The following is a 21,129-nucleotide window of genomic DNA, read 5'->3' as shown; positions in this document are numbered from 1 at the left end:
TAGTTTTTTTTTTTTTCTTCTACAGCTCAGAGACGAGCCATTAAAAAACATCTCTGTGAACTTGAGTTTGGGCATAGATCCCAGGTTGGGTGAGTACCTCTAGTTGTGGAGACTAGGAAACAGTGAGATAAAGAGTCAAATAAGATAGTTGAAGAAACCACAAGGCATTATGTCCCAATGAAGCCGGGGGGAAAGGAGAAACACTAGGAACCGCGTTTTATGACATAGTCTTGTTGGATAATTCCTTCCCAAGCATGAAGTCATACCTGTAGGAATCTGAACAGCAGCGAGAGGCATCAGCCCATTAGCATGAGGACTAGAACTGTCCAAGGACACGAAACTAGTCATTTCCCACATTCTGTTTTGCTTTCCTCTGTTCTTTGGGGAGCCCTCCTGTTTGTTTTTTCTTCATGTACTAAGATCACTGTAAATATACAGGGTGTGTGTGTGGGGGGGGGAGTCCTGAGCTCGCCTCACGTGTTCTTAGTATGGTTTTCTTCACATGTTCTCCAAGGTAGGGTCCCAGTGGACAAGCTTGAAATCTTATAGCTGGTATCTAAGGGAAAATAATCCTCATGGTCTTTTCTTTTTTTTTTCTTTTAAATATATTTTATTTATTTTTTATAGAGAGAAAGGGAGAGGGATAGAGAGTTAGAAACATCGATGAGAGAGAAACATCGATCAGCTGCCTCCTGCATGCCCCCCACTGGGGACATGCCCCTAACCAAGGCACATGCTCTTGACCGGAATCGAACCCGGGACCCTTCAGTCCCCAGGCCGACGCTCCATCCACTGAGCCAAACCGGTCAGGGCTCCTCATGGTCTTTTCAAGAGAATCAGAACTTGTTCATGGAGGAAAGGGGATGGAATGGAAAGGGTAGACCTAAGAACTTTCCTTTTTGCTGGAACTACTGAGCCTGTGAAAAATTAAAAAATAACATCTTGGGCATTAGGACCCAGTGGTAGTGCCTCATCCAGACTCTGGGTTAACTTCTCCCAGTGACGTCAAGAAGCAGCCCAAGCTCATTCTTTACCCCCACCCCCTCATTTTTCTCCCTCTTGCTCCTTTTCTCTCCCTTTCTCCTCCCCCTCACTTTACTCTCTCCCTCCCTCCTTCCCCTCCTTCCCTCCCTCCCTCTCTCTTCCTCCCTCTCCCTCTCCCCCTCTCCCTTTCTCTCCTTTCCTTCTCTCTCTCTCTCTCTCTCTCTCTCTCTCTCTCTCTCTCTCTCTCTCTCCCTCTCTCTTCCCTCCCTGTCCCTCTCCTCTCTTAGCTCCCTAATATTAAAGAGAAAATGCTGCTATCAGTGACTTCCAGACCTGGGATTTCGACTTTGGGCTATAACAAGAACAACAAAAAGGTAGGGAAAGTGCTTTTTTTGGAATTCAGCTACTTCCTTTTCTGGGGATCCGGGAGTGCTCTTGGCTTCAACATTCTCCTTAAGTCAGGAAAAGGATTCCTCTTCTCATCTCAGCACCTCTCTCTTTTCCACCACTTTCTGGCATCTTTTCTCACCTGGTTCTGAAGTTCCAGGAATTTACAGTCTTTGTATGTGAGGCCTGAGAAGGCAGGAGAATTAAAAACAAGTTTTTATCGTTGAGAAATGAAGTTAGTTTGACTTCCTGCTGATATACCTAATCTCCACAGGGATAATATGTCATCTCAGACCCTGGCCCCTAGCCCACCCCCCTCCAATATTATTTTATCTTTTTGGTTAACTGTTTCTGTTCTCCCCACCCCACCTTCCTTCCTACCCGTTTGACCAGCATTATCAGGTAGCAGAAATATAGTTGGTGAAATCACAACAGCTTCATCAAGACCTGGGTATAGTCTTCTAGACGAGACCCTACCCCACCCAGCCTGAAGGGAAGGAGCCTTAAGAGAAGACATCCTTTAGGGTTAAGGCAGAAAGGTCTGCGATTCTGTGGGTTTTGCTGGTGCTTTGAGATCTGTCGATGGCCAGGCTCAGCAGGGATCCTTGGAGTCTTTGGGATTAACCAGAGGCCGCCAAAAAGTTATCTTTGCTGGGGCCCAGGGGCCCTCTGGAGAGAGGTGGACATCGTGCCAACATTTGCCAAGGAATATCCTTGGCAGTTTTTTGTTTGTTTGTTTTCTGACATTTCAGGGCATACAATGCTGATAGGGAGGAACTTCATGCTGTAACAGAAAAACCCTTTACCCTCTCTCAGTGTTGTAGCTGTTCTTTGAAGAAAAAAGGGACTATAGACATTTAGGGATCTTTTGATCACCTGATGGGAGTGTTGGAAGTGGGGAAGGATTCCTGCTGCTTTCTCATTTACCTAAAGAGACTATTACAGGTAGATTTAAACAGAGTATGTGATCGAGGCAGTGGGGAAAATGTTTAGACCCAAGACATTTAGCGTTAGTTTATAGGTGTTAGTTTATATGGTGTTCATTCTGTTTATATCCTTGAAAAAATATAGGTCTGTTGTTGGTTATTTATAATACATACACACATATTTATAACACATACACACACCTTGTATATGACTTTGATAGAGGGATCGTTCATCTGTCTTTCGTCTTTTCAAATCTTATATAGTACTATATGAAAATTTCCTTCCTAATTTTTCCCCTCCAAGTCTTTCCAGTTAACCAGACCCATTAAAATAAAGTAAAATGAATTACAGGAATTAGTTTTTTTCCTCCTAGGGGTTTCATGTATTTGATGCTATCTAAATCTCCTCTTTTCTTAGCTCTCTACTCCCTCCCCCACTTGTAGTATAAAACAAAACAAAATATTTAACCATCTTCTAAATCTAGGATAGCGTAGGGGACAAAGAGGTATGCTTATGGGTTTGTATTTAAATCTTATATCTCTTCTTGATAACTTGTAAGGTTTGAGAAGCAATTCAGGAAACATTGGCGGGGTAGGGGGTAGATAAATACTTACTAATATATTTGTCAAGAATTCTTTGGGTTCTTACACGTCAATGTTATGATGACATCACTTCGTGACTATATTTATGAGTCCTGTGTGTATGTGTAGGTTTGTGACTATTTGGTATATTTAGACTAAAGCATTACTATATTGTTCTTTGTTTTTGTGATAAAATATAGGGTTTAATGTGTTCACTTCTCTTTTGGGGAAAGTGTTTTGGATGGATTTGCTCATGTAATCTGTGCATTTTGTGTGTGTGTGTTAATCCTCACATGAGGATATTTTTTCCATTGCTTTTCAGAGAGAGTGGAAGGGGGGGGGCGAGAGAGAAACATCGATGTGAGATAGACACAGAGACACATGGACTGGTTGCCTCCCCCACAGTCTGAAGAGGGGGGTGCCCTTGACCGGGGAATTGAATCCTCAAACCCTTGACCCTTCAGTATGCACACTGATGCTTTTACCACTGACCCACACCAGCCACGGCTAATTTGTGCATTTTTATATCCAAGGTATAATTTTTAAAGTAACTTATTAATTTTTACTAGTAAATATAAGACATGCCAATTTAAAAAAAAACTTCAGCATAAAGAGGTTTATAAAATTAAAAATCAAGTCCTCCCTTCATGTTCTGAAGTTTATTACCCAAATCTCACCCTTCAAGGAAAATATCTGGCAGCAGTTTGGAATATGTATCCTACCAGACTTTGTATAAGGTAAAGTTATAATTTTATGTTGGCTTATTTGCCATTTCTATTAAGAATTCAGTTTCTTGCCTGGCTGGCGTGGCTTAGTGATTGAGCATCGACCTATGAACCAAGAGGTCACGGTTCGATTCCTGGTCAGGGCACAGGCCCGGGTTGCGGGCTCCTTCCCCAGTGTGGGGTGTGCAGGAGGCAGCTGATCAATGATTCTCTCTCACCGTTGATGTTTCTATCTCTCTTTCCCTCTCCCTTCCTCTCTGAAATCAATAAAAATATTTTTTTTAAAAAAAGAATTTAGTTTCTCAAGTAGAACAAGTCCAGGTAATAACGTTCTTGGACATGTCGAAAATATTAAAAATTGAAAGAACAATCAAACTCTAAACTTCTGAAAAAGTACAAATTATAAAATATCTGCTTTAAACAAAAACACACAGAGACCAATGGGATGGAATTGAGAGCCCAGAAATAAACCTACACATATATGGGCAATTAATTTACGATACAAGAGCCAAGAATACACAATAAATGGTGTTGGGAATACACAAATAAACTGGACAGCCACATGCAAAGAATAAAACTAGATCACTATCTTATACCACACACACAAATTAACTCAAGATGGATTGACGACTTGAATGTAAGAGCTGAAACAATAAAATACATAGAAGAAAACGTTAAGTACTAAGCTTCTGGACAATGGTTCACAATGGTGTTTTTTTTAAATTTGACTCTAAAGGCAAAGGAAACAAAAATAAATGAAATGGGTCTCCATCCAACTAGAAAGCTTCTGCACAGAGAGGAAACCATCAACAAAACAAAAAGGCAACTACCCAAATGGGAGAAGATATTTTCTTTTTTTTGGAGATGATATTTCCAATTAGAGGTTAATACCAAAATATATAAAGAACTCATACAGCTGTGCTCGCTTTGGCAGCACATATACTACAATTGGAATGATACAGAGAAGATTAGCATGGCCCTTGCTCAAGGATGACACGCAAGTTCGTGAAGCATTCCATATTTAAAAAACAAAAAAGAACTCATACAACTCAACAACAAAAAAATAAATAGTCCAAATAAAAAACAGGCAGAGGATCTGACTAGATATTTTTTTCAAGCAAGACATACAGATGGCAAACAGACATATGAAAAGATGCTCAACACCACTAATTATTAAGGGAATGCAAATCAAAACAACACATGTATAATTTCTAATAAAGGCAGATTTTTTCCTCAGGATGTAGTATTTTTGTTTGTTTGTTTGTTTGTTTGTTTGTTTGTTTGTTTGAATCCTTACCTGAGGATATTTTTCGAGAGAGAAAGACAGAGAGAAACATTGATGTGAGAGACACATCGATTGGTTGCCTTTGCACACACCCCGAGCAGGGCTGGGGATACACCCCGAGCAGGGCTGGGGATTGAGCCTTTAGCCTCGGTACATGCCCTTGACTGCAATTGAACCCAGGACCCTTCAGTCCCAAGCCTGATGCTCTTTCCGCTGAGCCGAACTGGCCAGGGCAAGATGTAGTGTTGAATATCCATTCCTTTCTTTGGAATTAAAATAGTCACAGAAGGGGGGAAATGTGGATTTCAAAGAGATTTTCTGTAAAATAATGTGGTACATTAAATAAATCTATTTTAATGGTCTTTAATTAATCTTAGTTCATTAAAAAAAAAAGGCTAAAGTAAAAAGATCTGTGTTCTAGGGTCTCAACACTGATTCTTCAATGTTGGAAAGAGTTGCCTCAGTAGAGATTTGCAGGTAGGTGAGATTGAAAGAGGAAATGTTTGGGACTAAAGGAATTTCAGACTTGTAAAGGGCTTAACCACACCTTCCCTGACATCATCTTCCTGGCATGTGTTATTATATTTTAACTCCTCAGAGCATCAACAATCATTTCCTTTGGGAAAAAATAAAAGGGACTGGGATAATTTGCCTTTCCCAACCTATTTTACATAAATTTCTGTTTTCTCTTGATCTTATATTGAAAAATCAATGGAGAGTGGGAGGCAATGATGAGCGTAAGACTGACTGGTGGGTGCCCTGGCTGGTTTGGCTCAGTGGATGGAGGGTCAGCCTGCGGACTGAGGGGTCCCAGGTTCGATTCCAGTCAAGGGCACATGCCTGGGTTGTGGGCTTGATCCCCAGTAGGGGTCGTGCAGAAGGCAGCTTATCAATCATCACTGATGTTTCTATCTCTCTCTACCTCTTCCTCCCTGAAATCTCTCTCTCTCTCTCTTTCTCTCTCTAGATATAGATATAGATATAGATATAGATATAGATATATACACTAGAGGCCCGGTGCACAAATTCGTGCACTGGTAGGGTCTGGCCAGCCCACCCTGATCGGGGCTGATTTGCACTGGGCTGGCCTGGGGGGAGGAGCCATGGGAGGTTGGCCAGCCCGGTCCCTATTGAGGTGGGGGGCCAATAGAGGTGGGGCCAGCCAGGGGGAGGGGCTGTGGGCAGTTGACCAGCTGGCCATGCCCCCTGGTCAAACTCCCAGTTGAACTCCCAGTCAAGGGGACAATTTGCATATTAGCCTTTTATTATATAGGATAAAAGGCCGACTGGTGGGCTTTGCCAGATCTTTACTTTTTTAAAAGCTTGAGTTACCTGAAATTTTCAGAGTTTACTCAAGAGAGAAGAAAATGAGAAGCAATACTATAAATTGTTTATAGTTCAGACAAGGAGAAAGAAATTTCTTTTGTTTACTACATTTTCATCTAGTTTCCATCAAATTATATTTAGTAGAACTGTGGACTAAGAACTTTTAGTTTTAACATCTTTGATTGGGGCAGCTATTAGTTCTGTTATCAGTAATACAATTAACTCAGTTGGTTAACGTTTAGTGGTAATGTCTTTTCATTGATCCTCCTTTCCTGTTTTTGTACTATTACACAAATTTATGGTCTCATTACAGATTATCTTTACTTTGATAATAAACATCTAGCATGATCTCCTTACCTCCTATTTCTCTTCCCCTAATCCTTGCCCCCAGGTAATTTTATACCTGCTGCCAGAACAACCTTCCAACATTCCAGTAGTCTAGTGCTGAGCATTTCTTTTTTTTTAAAATAAATCTTTATTGTTCAGATTATTACAGTTCCTCTTTTTCCCCCCATAGCTCCCCTCCACCCAGTTTCCACCCAACTCCATGCCCTTACCCCCCCACACACACACTGTCCTCATCCATAGGCGTATAATTTTTGTCCAGTCTCTTCCCGCACCCCCCTCACCCCCTTCTCCCCGAGAATTGTCAGTCCACTCCCTTTCTATTATATTCACCAGTTTATTCTGTTCGTCAGATTTTTTATTCACTTGATTTTTAGATTCACTTATTGATAGGTATGTATTTGTTGTCACTTTGTTGTTCATAATTTTTATCTTTACCTTTTTCTTCTTCTTCCTCTTCTTAAAGAATACCCTTCAGCATTTCATATAATATTGGTTTGGTGGTGATGAACTCCTTTAGCTTTTTCTTGTATGTGAAGCTCTTTATCTGACCTTCAATTCTAAATGATAGCTTTGCTGGGTAGAGTAATCTTGGTTGTAGGTTCTTGCTATTCATCACTTTGAATATTTCTTGCCACTCCCTTCTGGCCTGCATAGTTTCTGTTGAGAAATCAGCTGACAGTTGTATGGGTACTCCCTTGTAGGTAACTAACTGTTTTTCTCTTGCTGCTTTTAAGATTCTCTCTTTGTCTTTTGCTCTTGGCATTTTAATTATGATGTGTCTTGGTGTGGTCCTTTTTGGATTCCTCTTGTTTGGGGTTCTCTGCACTTCCTGGACTTGTAAGTCTATTTCTTTCACCAGGTAGGGGAAGTTTTCTGTCATTATTTCTTCAAATAGGTTTTCAATATCTTGCTCTCTCTCTTCTTCTGGCACCCCCTTAATTTGGATGTTGGTACGCTTGAAGTTGTCCCAGTGGCTCCTTACATTATCTTCATATTTTTGGATTCTTTTTTCTTTTTGCTTTTCTGGTTGGGTGTTTTTTGCTTCTTCATATTTCAAATCTTTGACTTGATTCTTGGGATCCTCTAGTCTGCTGTTGGATCTCTGTATATTATTCTTTGTTTCAGTCAGTGTATGCTTAATTTCTAGTTGGTCCTTTTTCATATCCTTGAGGGTCTCACTAAATTTCTCAGAGGTTTCTAGAAGATTCTTGAGTAACCTTATAACCATGGTTTTAAACTCTATATCCAGTCGTTTGCTGTCCTCCATTTCTTTCGTTTGTGACCTGTTTCTTTGTCTCCGCATTTTGGTTGCTTCCCTGTGTTGATAGAGTGGCTTTGTGTGCTAGGTGTCCTATAGGGCCCAGTGGCTCAGCCTCCCTAACTACCTGAGGTGGGCACTCTTGGTGCACCCCTTTGTGGGCTGTGTGCACAGTCTTGTTGTAGTTAAGCCTTGATTGCTGTTGGTATCACTGGGAGGAATTGACCATCAGGCCAATTGGCTGTGAGGACCAGCTGTGTCTGCAGTGGGAGAACTTCTGTGCTGTATACACCCTTATGGGGCAGGACTTGCTTCAATGGGGCTTTGGTGCTCACTGAGTCTGCCCCTTGAGTGTGTCACTTATGGATGTGAAGAGTTGTACTCTGTTATGGTCTCATGCTGACCACTGGGTACACTGGCTCTTGGATCTCCAAGGAGGTGCAAAGTCAGCCACTGCCTGAGGCCACCCAGCAGGAGCTACAGAGAGATCTGCAGATTCCCCCTCTTTGTTTGTGGTTTGGAAGTGCCCAGACAAGGCCCGACTGTGAAGCAATGCAGGTTGCTGTCAAGCCTTGGCCTTCTTTTGGAAGCTTTGGCACTCTTTGACCCAGCAGCAGTTTGTTAGGTTTTACGTTGCAAAAGAACAGGCCATTCATATGGAAAAGCCTCTGCTCACAGCTTGGGTGGGGTTGTAAAATTGGGTGGGGCGGGATCTCAGGGAATCACCAGGGCGGAGCAACCAGCAATGGCTGCCAGTCAGCCACTCCTCGGAGAGGTTCCCAGGTCTCTGTGTCCCGTGGCCCCATGCAGGCACCTCTGTGAGAAAGCTGCCCTCGTGTTCCTGTCCCGATGCCAGACAGTCCAGTTTCTCCCCGTATGATTCTGGGTCCCCAGAGTCTCGCCCAGAACTGGAGTTTAGAGCAATCGGGAGCTTCTATCTCCCTCCCGATTGAACAGCCTACCCAGTTGCCAGCCCATTTCTGTGCGCGCCTTCGTACCTCCGAACTTCCGCACCTCCGCACCTCCTACCAGTCTCAATGTGCTTTTCTCTTTCCTTCTAGTTGTATAACTTCCACTCAGCCAGCCTTCCCATGCTTCTGGATGATATCCGTTTTGTCTTTTAGTTATAGTTTTGATGTGGTTGTGTGAGACAGCAAGTACAGGTGTGTAGCTATGCCGCCATCTGGGTTCCTCCCCTGCTGAGCATTTCTTGTATCAAACCTTTTTTTAAAAAAATATTTTTTTATTGATTTCAGAGAGGAAAGGAGAGGGAGAGAGAGGTAGAAACATCAATGATGAGAATCATTGGTCAGCTACCTCCTGCACGCCCCCCTAACCCCCACTGGAGATCTAGCCTGCAACCCGGGCATGTGCCCTGACCAGGAATCGAACCGTAACCTCCTGGTTCATAGGTAGACCCTCAACCACTGAGCCACGCCAGCTGGGCTGTATAAAAACTTTTAATGACTATATAGTACCTGCTAAACAAAGTTCAAATCCTTAGCCCAGTACTCACTATTGATCTAGCCTTTCCTTATCTTCCCCATCTACCCCCATTAACTACAAAAACCAGGGAAAAGAAAGGATTGCAACCCAGTACATGCAGACATGGCAAGCTATACTGCCCTGTGTGCCAAGATGGAGAGGTACTTATAGAGAGGAAAAAGGAAGTTAAGGGGAGAGGCAGTTACAACCATAGAGTTTCATTTAAGCATAGAGTTCTTCCTATAGGGTTCTCTCTCTCTCTCTCTCTCTCTCTCTCTCTCTCTCTCTCTCTATATATATATATATATATATATATATATATATATATTATTGATTTCAGAGAGGAAGGGAGAAGGAGAGAGAGATAGAAACATCAATGATGAATCGGCTGCCTCCTGCACACCCCACACTGGGGATCAAGCCTGCACACCGGCCTGGCAGGTTCTCTTGATGCCATCGAATGCAAGAACTCATCTCATAAGCCCAACTCCTTCCACAGATCCTCCCAAATGATCAGGTTCATTAAGTTTCAGTCATAATCTTTATCATTCCCCATGATTCCATACATTCACTCTGGTTTAGCCAGTTGTGTTACCTATAGTTCTCTGGATATATCCTTTGATTGTTGGTTTATATTTCTCATGCTATAAGAAAATATTCTGTAAAACAAAAATATAGGTAAAAAACGGGACAGGGAAAATAAAGATTAGAATAAGAGGTCAGTTGGAATTAAATGCAAATGTGCAAACCATAATTTTATCCTGAAAGATGAAGATGGAAGGATAGTCGTTGATTTTGTCAGTGTAGGGGTGGTTGGTGACTTTGACAAACAATTTCAGAGTGGGGAGCAAAAAGCAAGGTTGGAGGGGGTCATTGAGTGAAACAAGGTAAGGAAGTATACATGGGGTGTGTACAGACCAATCTTTTAAGAACTTTGATTAAGATGGAGAGCAGAACCCAATTAAAAAATGGGCTAAAGATCTGAATAGATATTTCTCCAAAGAAGATCTGTAAGTAGCCATGAAAAGATGCTCAGCATCATTAGCCATTGAAGAAATGCAAGTCAAAACAATGAGCTATCACTTCACCCTCTCCAGGATGGCTGTAATGAAAAAGACAGGTAGTGATGTAGAACAATTGGACCCTTCATACACTGCTGGTGGGAATGTAAAATGGGCAGTTTCTTTGGAAAGCAGTTTGGCATTTCCTTAAAAGGTTAAACACATTTCTGGTTTATACCCAAGAGAAAGTAAGATCTATGTGCAGGGGCATGCTAGTAGTGGCGCCCGAGAATAGGGAGAAGGCCGCTGAGGAGCGCGGAACAGCAGGTGATGGTCCCACAGAGGCCTGATCGCTGAGACACTCAGTCCACTGGGAAGCATGAGTGGTTCCAGGCAGCAGTCGCTGTTCTTCATCACACTCTGGATCCACAGGAGCTCTGTGCTGTCGGGATGACATCGCACAATGAGGTGGCGGACCCTGAGATCGGAGTACACAAGTAAGATGTGCAGGCAGTGGCTGGTTTTGCACCCAGCTATTCTTGCTTCACCTGTGCCTGGAATATTTAGCCAAATTTGGGTGGTGATGGCAATCCCATTTTATAAAGCTGGAAAACTTAATGGCTGTATTGAAAAGTATGGATTTAAGGTGGAGGCACCACAAAGAATAACTCCTGTAATTCTTCAAAACGGCCTTTTATATTCACTCACGGCTAGACTTGCTCCAGCCTGGAATAAAACTGGCTATCTCTTAGTACAATAAATAAATAAATAAAATAAAAGATGTCTACACAAAAACCTGGATACCAATATTCATAGCAGCATTGTTTATAATAGTCCAAATATTTCTCAATGATGAATGGAGAAATAAAATGTTGCGTATACCCATACAGTAGAATTTTTAATTTTATTCAATAAAAAGGAAGAGTACTGATACATTCTACAAAATGGATAACCCTGAAAACATTATGCCAGTGACAGAAGCCATTCACAGAAAAACACATATTTTATATTTTCATTTATGTGAAACATCCAGAATAGGCAAATTCCCAGAGACACCAGATTGGTGGTTACCTAGGTCTTTGGGAAGGGGGATGGTTGGAGGGGAATGGGAGGGACTGGTAATGGTGGGTAATGGGTTTCGTTTTCAGGTAATGAAAATGTTCTAAATTTTTTAAAAAATATGTTTTTATTGATTTTAGAGAGAGGAAGGGAGAGGGAGAGAAAGAGAAACATCAATTGGCTGCCTCCTGCACACCCACTACTGGGAATCAAACTGGCAAGCTCTTGGTATGTGGGATGGTGCTCAACCAACTGAGACACACTGGCCAGGGCGGAAATGTTCTAAAATTGATTGTGGTAATGGTTACACAACTCTGTGATCCAAATACCATTGATTTATACTTGAAATGGGTTAATTACATGGCATATAAATTATACATCAATACAATTATTTTTTAAAAGATGGGGAGCAGAGAAATGAGGTAAAGGCTGGCAGAGGATGGGGATGGTGTTGAGAGAATTTTCTTAAAGACGGGAAATAAAGGCTGGTGTGGCTCAGTGGGTGAGCATTGACCCAGGAACCAAGAGGTCACCGGTTCAATTCCTGGTCAGGGCACATGCCCAGGTTGCGGGCTCAATCCCCAGTAGGGGGCCTGCAGGAGGCAGTCAATTGATGATGTTTCTCTCTCATCAATGTTCCTATCTCTCCATCCTTCTCCTTTCCCCTCTTTCTAAAAAAAAAAAAATCAATAAAAACATTAAAAAAAAAAAGATGGGAGATAGATATGGAAGCCAAAATATAAAAAGAATCATGACAAGTTCCACTTATTTTCCAAATATATGTCATTATTTCTATCCCTCGCACTCTCTGATCCTTTTGTTGATGGGCCTTATGTACTCAGCCTCTGATTCTTTTGTTGTTTCTTCCTTTTGGAATGGCCTTTTTGTTCATTTATGCGCTCCACCCACATTCATTAAACAGCTGCAACCTGTTACGCGTTGGGGCTAGGCGAGGTTGTGGCCCTTTAAGAGCTCGCAGTCAAAATTGCCTTTCAAAACCCTGCCTATCTCTTTAAGTTCAGCTGAAATGTTACCTTTTCTGTAAAGCATCTCCAAAATCTCCACCTCCCTTTTTCTGAGCCTCCATCATACTTTGTACTTCTTTTAAGGTTTTTATGTAATTTTGCATTGTATGGGAATCATTCAGGTGATTGTTTTATCCTCATTGCTGGAGTGCGTACCCTGTAAAGGTTATTCAGTTTATTGTTCTCCAGAACACCTGATACAGCACCTTCAGCCTATGTAGTAGTTATTTTAAAAATACATCCTGCCTTGGCCAGTGTGGCTCAGCTGTTCGGGCAGTGTTCCGTTGGGCACCAAAAGGTTGCTAGTTCGATTCCCAGTCAGGGCACATGTCTGGGTTTCAGGCTCCATCCCCAATGGGGGACATGCAGGAGGCAGCCAATCGATGTTTCACTCTCACATTGATATTTCTCTTTCCCTCTCCCTTCTCCTCTCTCTAAAAATCAATTTACAACAAATACACGTCTATCAACAAGTGAATCTAAAAATCAAGTGAATAAATAATCTGATGAACAGAATAAACTGGTGAATATAATAGAATCAGGGGCATAGAAAGGGAGTGGACTGACTATTCTCAGGAGGGAAAGGTGTGGGGGGGTGCGGGAAGAGACTGGACAAAAATCGTGCACCTATGGATGAGGACAGTGGGGGAGTAAGGGCAGAGGGTGGGGTGGGAACTGGGTGGAGGGGAGCTATGGGGGGGGGAAAAGAGGAACAAATGTAATAATCTGAACAATAAAGATTTAATTAAAAAAATAAAAAATAAAAATAAATTTAAAAAATTTAAAGGCTATTAAAATATATCCTAATAAGTGTAATTTAGTTAATGTTAGGCATTCAATTAAGGTTAAGCAAAGAGGGCAGTATTATATTCTATATAAAATGTGAAATGTGGACTTAGAGCTGAGTTTAAATGTGGCTTTTGTCACTTAAAAGCCATGACCTAGTTCCAAGTTTCTTAGGCTCCCTGACCTTGTATCCTTCGTTGTAAAGTACTGATATCCTTTATTGGGTTATTTTGAGGATCAGTAATATTTATTTTTTTTAAATATGTTTTGACCCTAGCCAGTTTGGCTCAGTGGATAGAGCATTAGCCTGTGGACTGAAGGGTCTCAGGTTCGATTCCAGTCAAGGGTATGTACCTCCGTTGCTGGCTCAATCTCCTGGCATGTGCAGGAGGCAACCAATCGATGTGTCTCTCTCACATTAATGTCTCTCTCTCTCTCTCTCTCTCTCTCTCTCTCTTCCATTCTCTCTAAAAATCAATGGGAAAATATCCTTGGGTGAGGATTAACAGCAACAAAAAATATGTTTTTATTGGAGAGAGAGAGAGAGAGAGAGAGAGAGAGAGAGAGAGAGAAACATTGATCGGCTGCCCCCTGCTGGGGATGGAGTTGCAACCCAGACTTGTGACCTGACCAGGAATGGAACCAGTGACCTCTTGGTACATGGGACGATGCTCAACCAACTAAGCCACACCAGCCAGGGTCAGGATCAGTAATATTTATACTTACAATCACATACCAGCATGTAAATAGATTGTTATTTCTTTTATCAAAAAACCCTTTTTCTTGATACCATTTTTTCCTGCTGCTGCCTCATTTCTCCTCTTCCCTTTATTTATTTATTTTTAATATATTTGTATTGATTGAAGAGAGTGAGGGAGAGAGAGAGAGAGAGAGAGAGAAACATCAATGATAAGAGAGAATTATTGATCAGCTGCCTCCTGCACACCCGATCAAGCCTGCAACCCGGGCATGTGCCCTGACCCAGAATCGAACCAGGACCTCTTGGTTCATAGGTCGCGCTCAACCCCTGAGCCTCACTGGCTGGGCTCCTTTTTCTTTTAAATACTCATCTGAGGATGTGTTTTTCATTGGTTCTAGAGAGAGAGGAAGGGCGAGGGGGAGAGAGAGAGACAGCGAAATATCAGTGGGAGAGAGAAACATCAATTGGTGCTTCCCTTATGCACCCTGATGGGGATTGAACCTACAACCTACGTGTGTGCTCTGACTGGGGATTAAACCCGTGACTGTTTGGTGCAGGGGACGACGCCCTAACCAACTGTGCTACACCTGCCAGGGCAGACTTTCATATTCTTTTTCTGTTGTTACTCCTCATCCAAGTATATCTTTTCCATTGATTTTTAGAGAGAGTGGAAGGAGGGAGGGAGGGGTGGGGAGAGAGAGAAACACACCGATTGGTTGCCTCCTGCACACACACCAACCAGGCTGGGGATCTAACCTGCAACCCAGGTATGTGCCCTTGACCAGGAATTGGACCTGGGGCCCTTTGATGCTTGGGCTGGTGCTCTAACTACAGAGCCACACTGCCAGTGCCAGACCTTCATATTCTTTCTTTTTTTTTAATCTTTATTGTTGAAATCAGACTTTCATATTCTTGAATGGTCAGTTCTTAACCCTCATCTTACTTAATCTGTTACCAACACTTGACACAGTTTCTTGATCACCCTGTTCCTCAAAACATGTTCTTGCCCTAGCCAGTTTGGCTCAGTGGATAGAGCATCGACCTGTGAACTGAAAGGTCCTGGGTTCAATTCTGGTCAAGGGCACATACCTTGGTTGCATGCGGGAGGCAACCAATAGATGTGTTTCTTTCACATTGATGTTTATCTATCTCTCTGTCTCGCCCCTTCCCTTCCACTCTCTAAAAAAACCAATGGAAAAATATACCCCCCAAAACAAACAAAAGCACACTTTCTTGATTGGGTTCACAGAACACCACACTCTCCTATTCCTCTTGTATTTATGGCCTCTCTTCTTTATCATCTATATGTGACAACTCTCCTGATCTCCAAACCTTGTAGACTCACTCCTTGAGTTTTTCTGTCCACACTTCTCCCTTTATAATTTTATTCAGCCTCGTAACTTTAAATATCATCTATATGTGACAACTCTCAAATTATATTTCCACCCTGGACTGCCCTCCTGCTTCCCAGATTCATATATTTAACATCACAGGTAGCACCACCATGTAGATGTTTATTAGACATTTGAAATTTAACATGTTTACAACAAAGCTGCAGCCTGCTTCCTGCCTGTCCGCCCGCCAAAACTGTCCTCACTGTCTTCTTCATCTCAGTAAATGCTAACTTCATTCTTGCTGGTACTCCGGGCCAAAAACCTGGGCTTACCCATAACACTAGTACAGTGATGGCGAGCCTATGACACGCGTGTCAAAGGTGACACGCAAACTCATTTTTTGGTTGATTTTTCTTTGTTAAATGGCATTTAAATATATAAAATAAATATCAAAAATATAAGTCTTTGTTTTACTATGGTTGCAAATATCAAAACATTTCTATATGTGACACGGCACCAGAGTTAAGTTAGGGTTTTTCAAAATGCTGACACGCCGAGCTCAAAAGGTTCGCCATCACTGCACTAGTACCTACTTTATTGATAACATAGTTAATGATCATAAGGTGAGCAATTATAACTAAAATTACCTATGGAAGACATGATTCCATTCTCTTTATTCTTTTTTGCGTAGAAAGACGTCAACAGTGTCTGTCATCTTAAAAAATAATAAAGAGAAAAGCTGCTTTAATTTCATGTCTCCTGCCAGTTACTGTCCCATTGTTCTGATCCTTTTTATGATCAAGCTTCTTTTTGTTTAATCATTACTATCCTTTATTTATTTTTTCAAAGAGTACATTTATTTATTTATTTGTAATCAAGCTTCTTGTAAGAGAAGTTCTATAGAGTATTTTTTTTTCCAATCCTCACCTGAGGATTTTATGGAGAGAGAGAGAAACATTGATGTGTAAAGGAAACATTGATCAGTTGCCTCTTGTAAGCTCCCCCCCCCCCCCCCCCCACGTCCCAATCAGAGATCAAACCTGCAACCTAGATAAGTTCTCTGACCAGGAATAGAACCTGAAACCTTTTTCTTTTGGTGTGCAGGATGACACTCAACCAACTGAGCCACCCCGCCAGGCTGTATTTGTTTTTTATTTATTTTATTTTGTATTTATTTTTAATTTTGGTAAAATGTACATTACATAAAATTTACCATTTTTGTCATTTTTACAAAACTTTTTTATTGAATTTATTGGGGCAATACTGGTTAATAAATTATATAGGTTTCAGATATATAATTCTATAATATATCATCTGTATATTATATTGTGTGTTCACCACCCAAATCAAGTCTCCTTTCATCACCATTTCCCCCTCCCCATACCCTCTTCTACTCCCCCCGCCAACTTCTCTGGTAATAACCATACTGTTGTCTGTGTCTGTGCATTTTGTGTGCATGTGCTTAATCCCTTCACTTTTCCACCCAGCCCTGCACCCCTCTTCCCTCTGATAGCAGTCAGTCTATTCTCTGTGAGTCTGTTTCTATTTTGTCTGTTAGTTTATTTTGTTCATTAGATTCCACATATAAGTGAATTCATATGGTACTTATCTTTCTCTGACTGGCTTGTTTCACTTAGCGTAATGTTCATTTTCCCCATTTTTAAGTGGACATTATAATAGTGTTAAGTACATTTACTTACATTGCTGTGCAACCAATCTCCAGAACTCTTTTCATCTTGCAAAGCCGAATGTCTACATTCATTATTAAACAACTGCCCCCTCCCCCCCAGCCTCTGGCAACCACTGTTCTACTTTCTGTCTCTCTGAATTCTCTAAATGCCTCATATAAATGGAATCATATAGTATTTGTCTTTTTGCAATTGAATCATATAGTATTTGTCTTTTTGCAATTAGCTCATTTCATTCAGTATAATGTCCTGAAGGTTCATCCTTTTTTATTTATTGGTTGATGAGAGAGAGAGAGAGAGAGAGAGAGAGAGAGAGAGAGAGAGAGAGAGATTGACCCAGAGAGAGAGAGAGAGAGAGATTGACCCACTGTTCTACCTATCCATGCATTCATTGGTTGATTCTTGTATGTGTCCAGACTGGGGATTGAACCCACAACCTTGGTGCAGCAGATGATGCTCTAACCAACCGAGCTTGCCCAGCCAGGACGAGAATCTCCTTGCTTTTTAAGGCTGAGTAATATTTTGTTGAATGTATAGACCACATTTTGTTGATCCATTCATCTGTGAGGGACAGTTGGGCTTTTCCCATCTTTTGGCTATTGTGAATAATGTCGCTATGAACATGGATGTATAAATATCTCTTCAAGACTCTGTTTTCAAGTCCCTTTGGGTATATTCCCAGAGGTGGAATTGCTGAATCATATGGTAATTCTATTTTTAATGTTTTGAGGAATCACCATATTTTTTTTCCATGGCAGCTATACCATTTCACATTCCCATCAACAGTGCGCAAGGGTTCTTCTGATTTTTCCACTCCTTGCCAACACTTATCTTCAGTTTTTTTGATAGTAGCTATGCTAATGGTTGTAAGATGGTGTCTCGTAGTTTTGATTTGCATGTCTCTAATGATTAGTGATGTTGAGCATCTTTTCATGTACTTGTTGGCAGTTTGTATATCTTATTTTAAAAAATGTCTTTTTAAGTCCTTTGCCCATTTTTTAATGAATTGTTGGTTTTTTGTTGTTAAGTTGTTGTTCTTTATCTATTCTGAATATTAACTTCTTAGCGGATATGTGACTTGTGAATATTTTTTCATTCTGTAAGCTCCTTTTTACTCATGCTTGTGTTCTTTGAAGTATAGTTTTTAATTTTGATGTAGTTTAATTTATCATTTTTTCTTCTGTTGCCTATGTTTTTGGTGTCATATCTAAGAAATTGTCAAATCCAATTTCATGAAGCTTTCCCCCTTTGTTTTCTTTCAAGAGTTTTATAGTTTTAGCTTTTATGTTTAGGTCTTTGATCCATTTGGGGTTAATTTTTGTGTACAGTGTAAGGTAAGGGTCCAACTTCATTATTTTTTAATTCTTATTTTTTATTTTATTGATTTTAGAGAGAAGAAAAGAGAGAGAGATTCACTGATTTGTTGTTCCACTTATTTATGCATTCATTGGTTGATTCTTGGATGTGCTCTGATCAGGGATTGAACCCAAAACCTTGGCATATTGGGACAATGCTCGAACCAACAGCTGCCTGGCCAGGGTCCAACTTCATTCTTTTGCAGGTGGATATGCAGTTTTCCCAATTCCATTTGTTGAAAAGACTTTTCCCCCCCATCAAATGGGGAAATGAACATTCATAAGCTTTTAGTAGCGTGCTGTCCTAAGTAACATGCTAAAATCTCACACCCTCCTGCTCCGTCCCGCCTGGGACATGAATCATCCCTCTGTCTATCACAGTGATGGCGAACCTTTTGAGCTCGGTGTGTCAGCATTTTGAAAAACCCTAACTTAACTCTGGTGCCGTGTCACATATAGAAATTTTTTTATCTTTGCAACCATAGTAAAACAAAGATTTATATTTTTGATATTTATCTTATATATTTAAATGCCATTTAACAAAGAAAAATCAACCAAAAAAATGAGTTCGCGTGTCACCTCTGACACGCGTGTCATAGGTTCGCCATCACTGGTCTAGCATATCCAGTCCCTTAGTAGGCTTCTTGGTTGGGAGATTGGCTGATTTGGTATTGCAGTGCTTGTGTTAAGTAACCCGTGTTTTACTCAATAATGGCCTAAAAGCACAAGAGTAGTGATGCTGGCAATTTGGATATGCCAAAGAGAAACTGTAAAGTGCTTCCTTTTAGTGAAAAGGTGAAAGTTATCAATTTAATAAGAAAATTTTTAAAAACTGTGTGCTGAAGTTGCTAAGATCTATAGTAAGAACGAATCTTCTGTCTGTGAAATTGTGAGGAAGGAAAAAGAAATTTATGCTGGTTTTGCTATTGCACCTCAAACTGCAAAAGTTACAGCCATAGTGCATGGTAAGTGCTTAATTAAATTTGTGGGTGGAAGACCCACACAGAAAGTGTGTTCTGATTGCTGGGCCCGTGTTGCGGCAGAAAGCATTGAGCCTCTATGAAGACTTCAGGAAGGGAACCCCTGAAATGAGTGACATTACGCCATCTAATGCAAGTAAGGAATGGTCACACAGACTTAGGAATAGGTTTGGCCTGAAATACATAAAAATTGTTAGAGAGAAAGAGAGAGAGAGACAGGCCACATTCATATAACTTTCATTGCAGCATATTGTTATAATTATTCTATTTTATTGGTTATTGCTGTTAATCTCTTACTGTGCCTAATTTATAAATTAAACTTTATTATAGGTATGTATGTATGTATGTACAGAAAAAAGCATAGTATATACAGGGCTCGGTACTATCCATGGCTTTAGGCATCCACTGGGCGTCTTGGAACATATCCCCACAGATAAGGGGGGACTACTATATTTTCTATTTATCTTCTGTTTATCTCCTATTCCTTCTATGGATATTTAAAAAATATCTGCTATCATATTTTTAATGTCCAAGAACTTTTGTCTCTGTAAGTTCCTTTTTTTTTGTTTATTTATTTATTTTTTGCTTCATCGATGAAATACTTTTGTTTAAAATTTTTGAGACTTTTAATTATTATTGAGTTTTTCCACTAAGTCACAACCTGTGCTCATTCAAACGGCACCTGTGCAGCCTTTGCTTTAAAAATAACACATTTTAAATTTGAGGTGACCCTGATCAGCGAGGCTCAGTGGTTGAGTGTTGACCTATGAATCAGGAGGTCACAGTGCAATTCCAGGTCAGGGCACAGGCCCAGTTGCAGGCTCCATCCCTAGGAGGGGGCGTGCAGGAGGCAGCCAATCAATGATTCTCTCTCATCACTGGTGCTTCTCTCTCTGTCCCTCCCTCTTCCTCTCTGAATCAATAAATACATATATTTGGAGAAAAAAATTATTATTGAGTTTTTTCTTCTATTTTATCTCTTTTTCTTTTGAATTTCTTTGTGGGGAGGGGGGGTGTTCTGTTTGTTTTGGTCATTGACTTCAAAGGTTTTCCTTAAATGTCTCATGCGATTTGGCTGTTTAAGTGGAAGGTATTGACAAAACAGATGGAAGCCCTGCTGGGAAGGGGAAACCTCACTATGGGTGACCAAGCTGTTGCATAGGAACAGACCTGGAAGTCGTCATTTACAGAGCTTTTCTATTGGGCTGGTCAGTTTTCCCAGAGAGAAATCCTCCAGTCTCCTAGGAGGGGTGCGGTTGGAGAAATGGCTGTGGGTGTTACTTAATCTCCGTGTTTTCAGTTTAGCCCTTGTCCCACTCAGCAGTGGCTGTAAATCCAGAGTTCCCCGGTGCGGCCTCCACAGAGTAAACTGGTTTCCTCCTGGAGAAGAGGTAGCAGTAGGGCAGTGGTAGCCTGATTGCGTGTCTAACACCCCAGTCTTTTTAGGTACTTGGTGCTTCTAATTTCTTTTTTTTCTTAAAAAGTTATTAAAAATTTTGTTTGTTTTTAAAGGATTTTTAAAAATCTTTATTGTTGAAAGTATTACATATTTCCCCTTTCCCCCCATTGACCCCTTCTTTCCCACCTCCGTCCCCCACCCCCACCCCCACCGCCCCAGGCCTTCATCACCATATTGTCTGTGTCCATGGGTTATGCGTATATACATGTAAGACCTTAGGTTTACCTCTCCTCTCCTCCCACCAACCTCCCCTTCCCTCTAAGATTCGACAGTCTGTTTCGTGCTTCTGTGTCTCTGGATCTATTTTGTTCAACAGTTTATTTTGTTCTTTAGAGTCCACATATGAGTGAGATCATGTGATTCTTGTCTTTCTCTGACTGGCTTATTTTGCTCAGCATCACACTCTCCAGGTCCATCCAAGCTGTTGCAAATGGCA

General features: G+C 41.0%; 1 protein-coding gene and 1 non-coding gene across 6 annotated transcripts in view; both read left to right on the top strand.

Moving 5' to 3' along the window:
- Positions 1 to 1,181: 1,181 nt before the first annotated feature.
- RBMS2 (RNA binding motif single stranded interacting protein 2) overlaps positions 1,182 to 21,129 on the top strand; it is a 47,358-nt gene continuing 27,410 nt past the window's right edge. For 2 of the 5 annotated variants that reach the window (XM_014459951.2, XM_023758028.1), the window contains exon 1: positions 1,185 to 1,358. In XM_014459951.2, the coding sequence (XP_014315437.1) occupies positions 1,293 to 1,358 (66 nt within the window). In that variant the 5' untranslated portion in view covers positions 1,185 to 1,292. Of the gene's footprint in view, positions 1,359 to 21,129 lie in introns of all 5 variants that reach the window. The other 3 variants (XM_023758027.1, XM_014459949.2, XM_006093622.3) reach the window with 3 other exon arrangements.
- LOC111827028 lies at positions 4,523 to 4,629 on the top strand. The gene has a single exon (XR_002830487.1). It is a non-coding gene; the product is annotated as a U6 spliceosomal RNA (small nuclear RNA).

The sequence above is a fragment of the Myotis lucifugus genome, unplaced genomic scaffold, assembly GCF_000147115.1.
Source record: "Myotis lucifugus unplaced genomic scaffold, Myoluc2.0 scaffold_119, whole genome shotgun sequence".
Taxonomy (NCBI): Eukaryota; Metazoa; Chordata; class Mammalia; order Chiroptera; family Vespertilionidae; genus Myotis; species Myotis lucifugus.
This window is presented reverse-complemented; position numbering and strand designations above follow the sequence as displayed.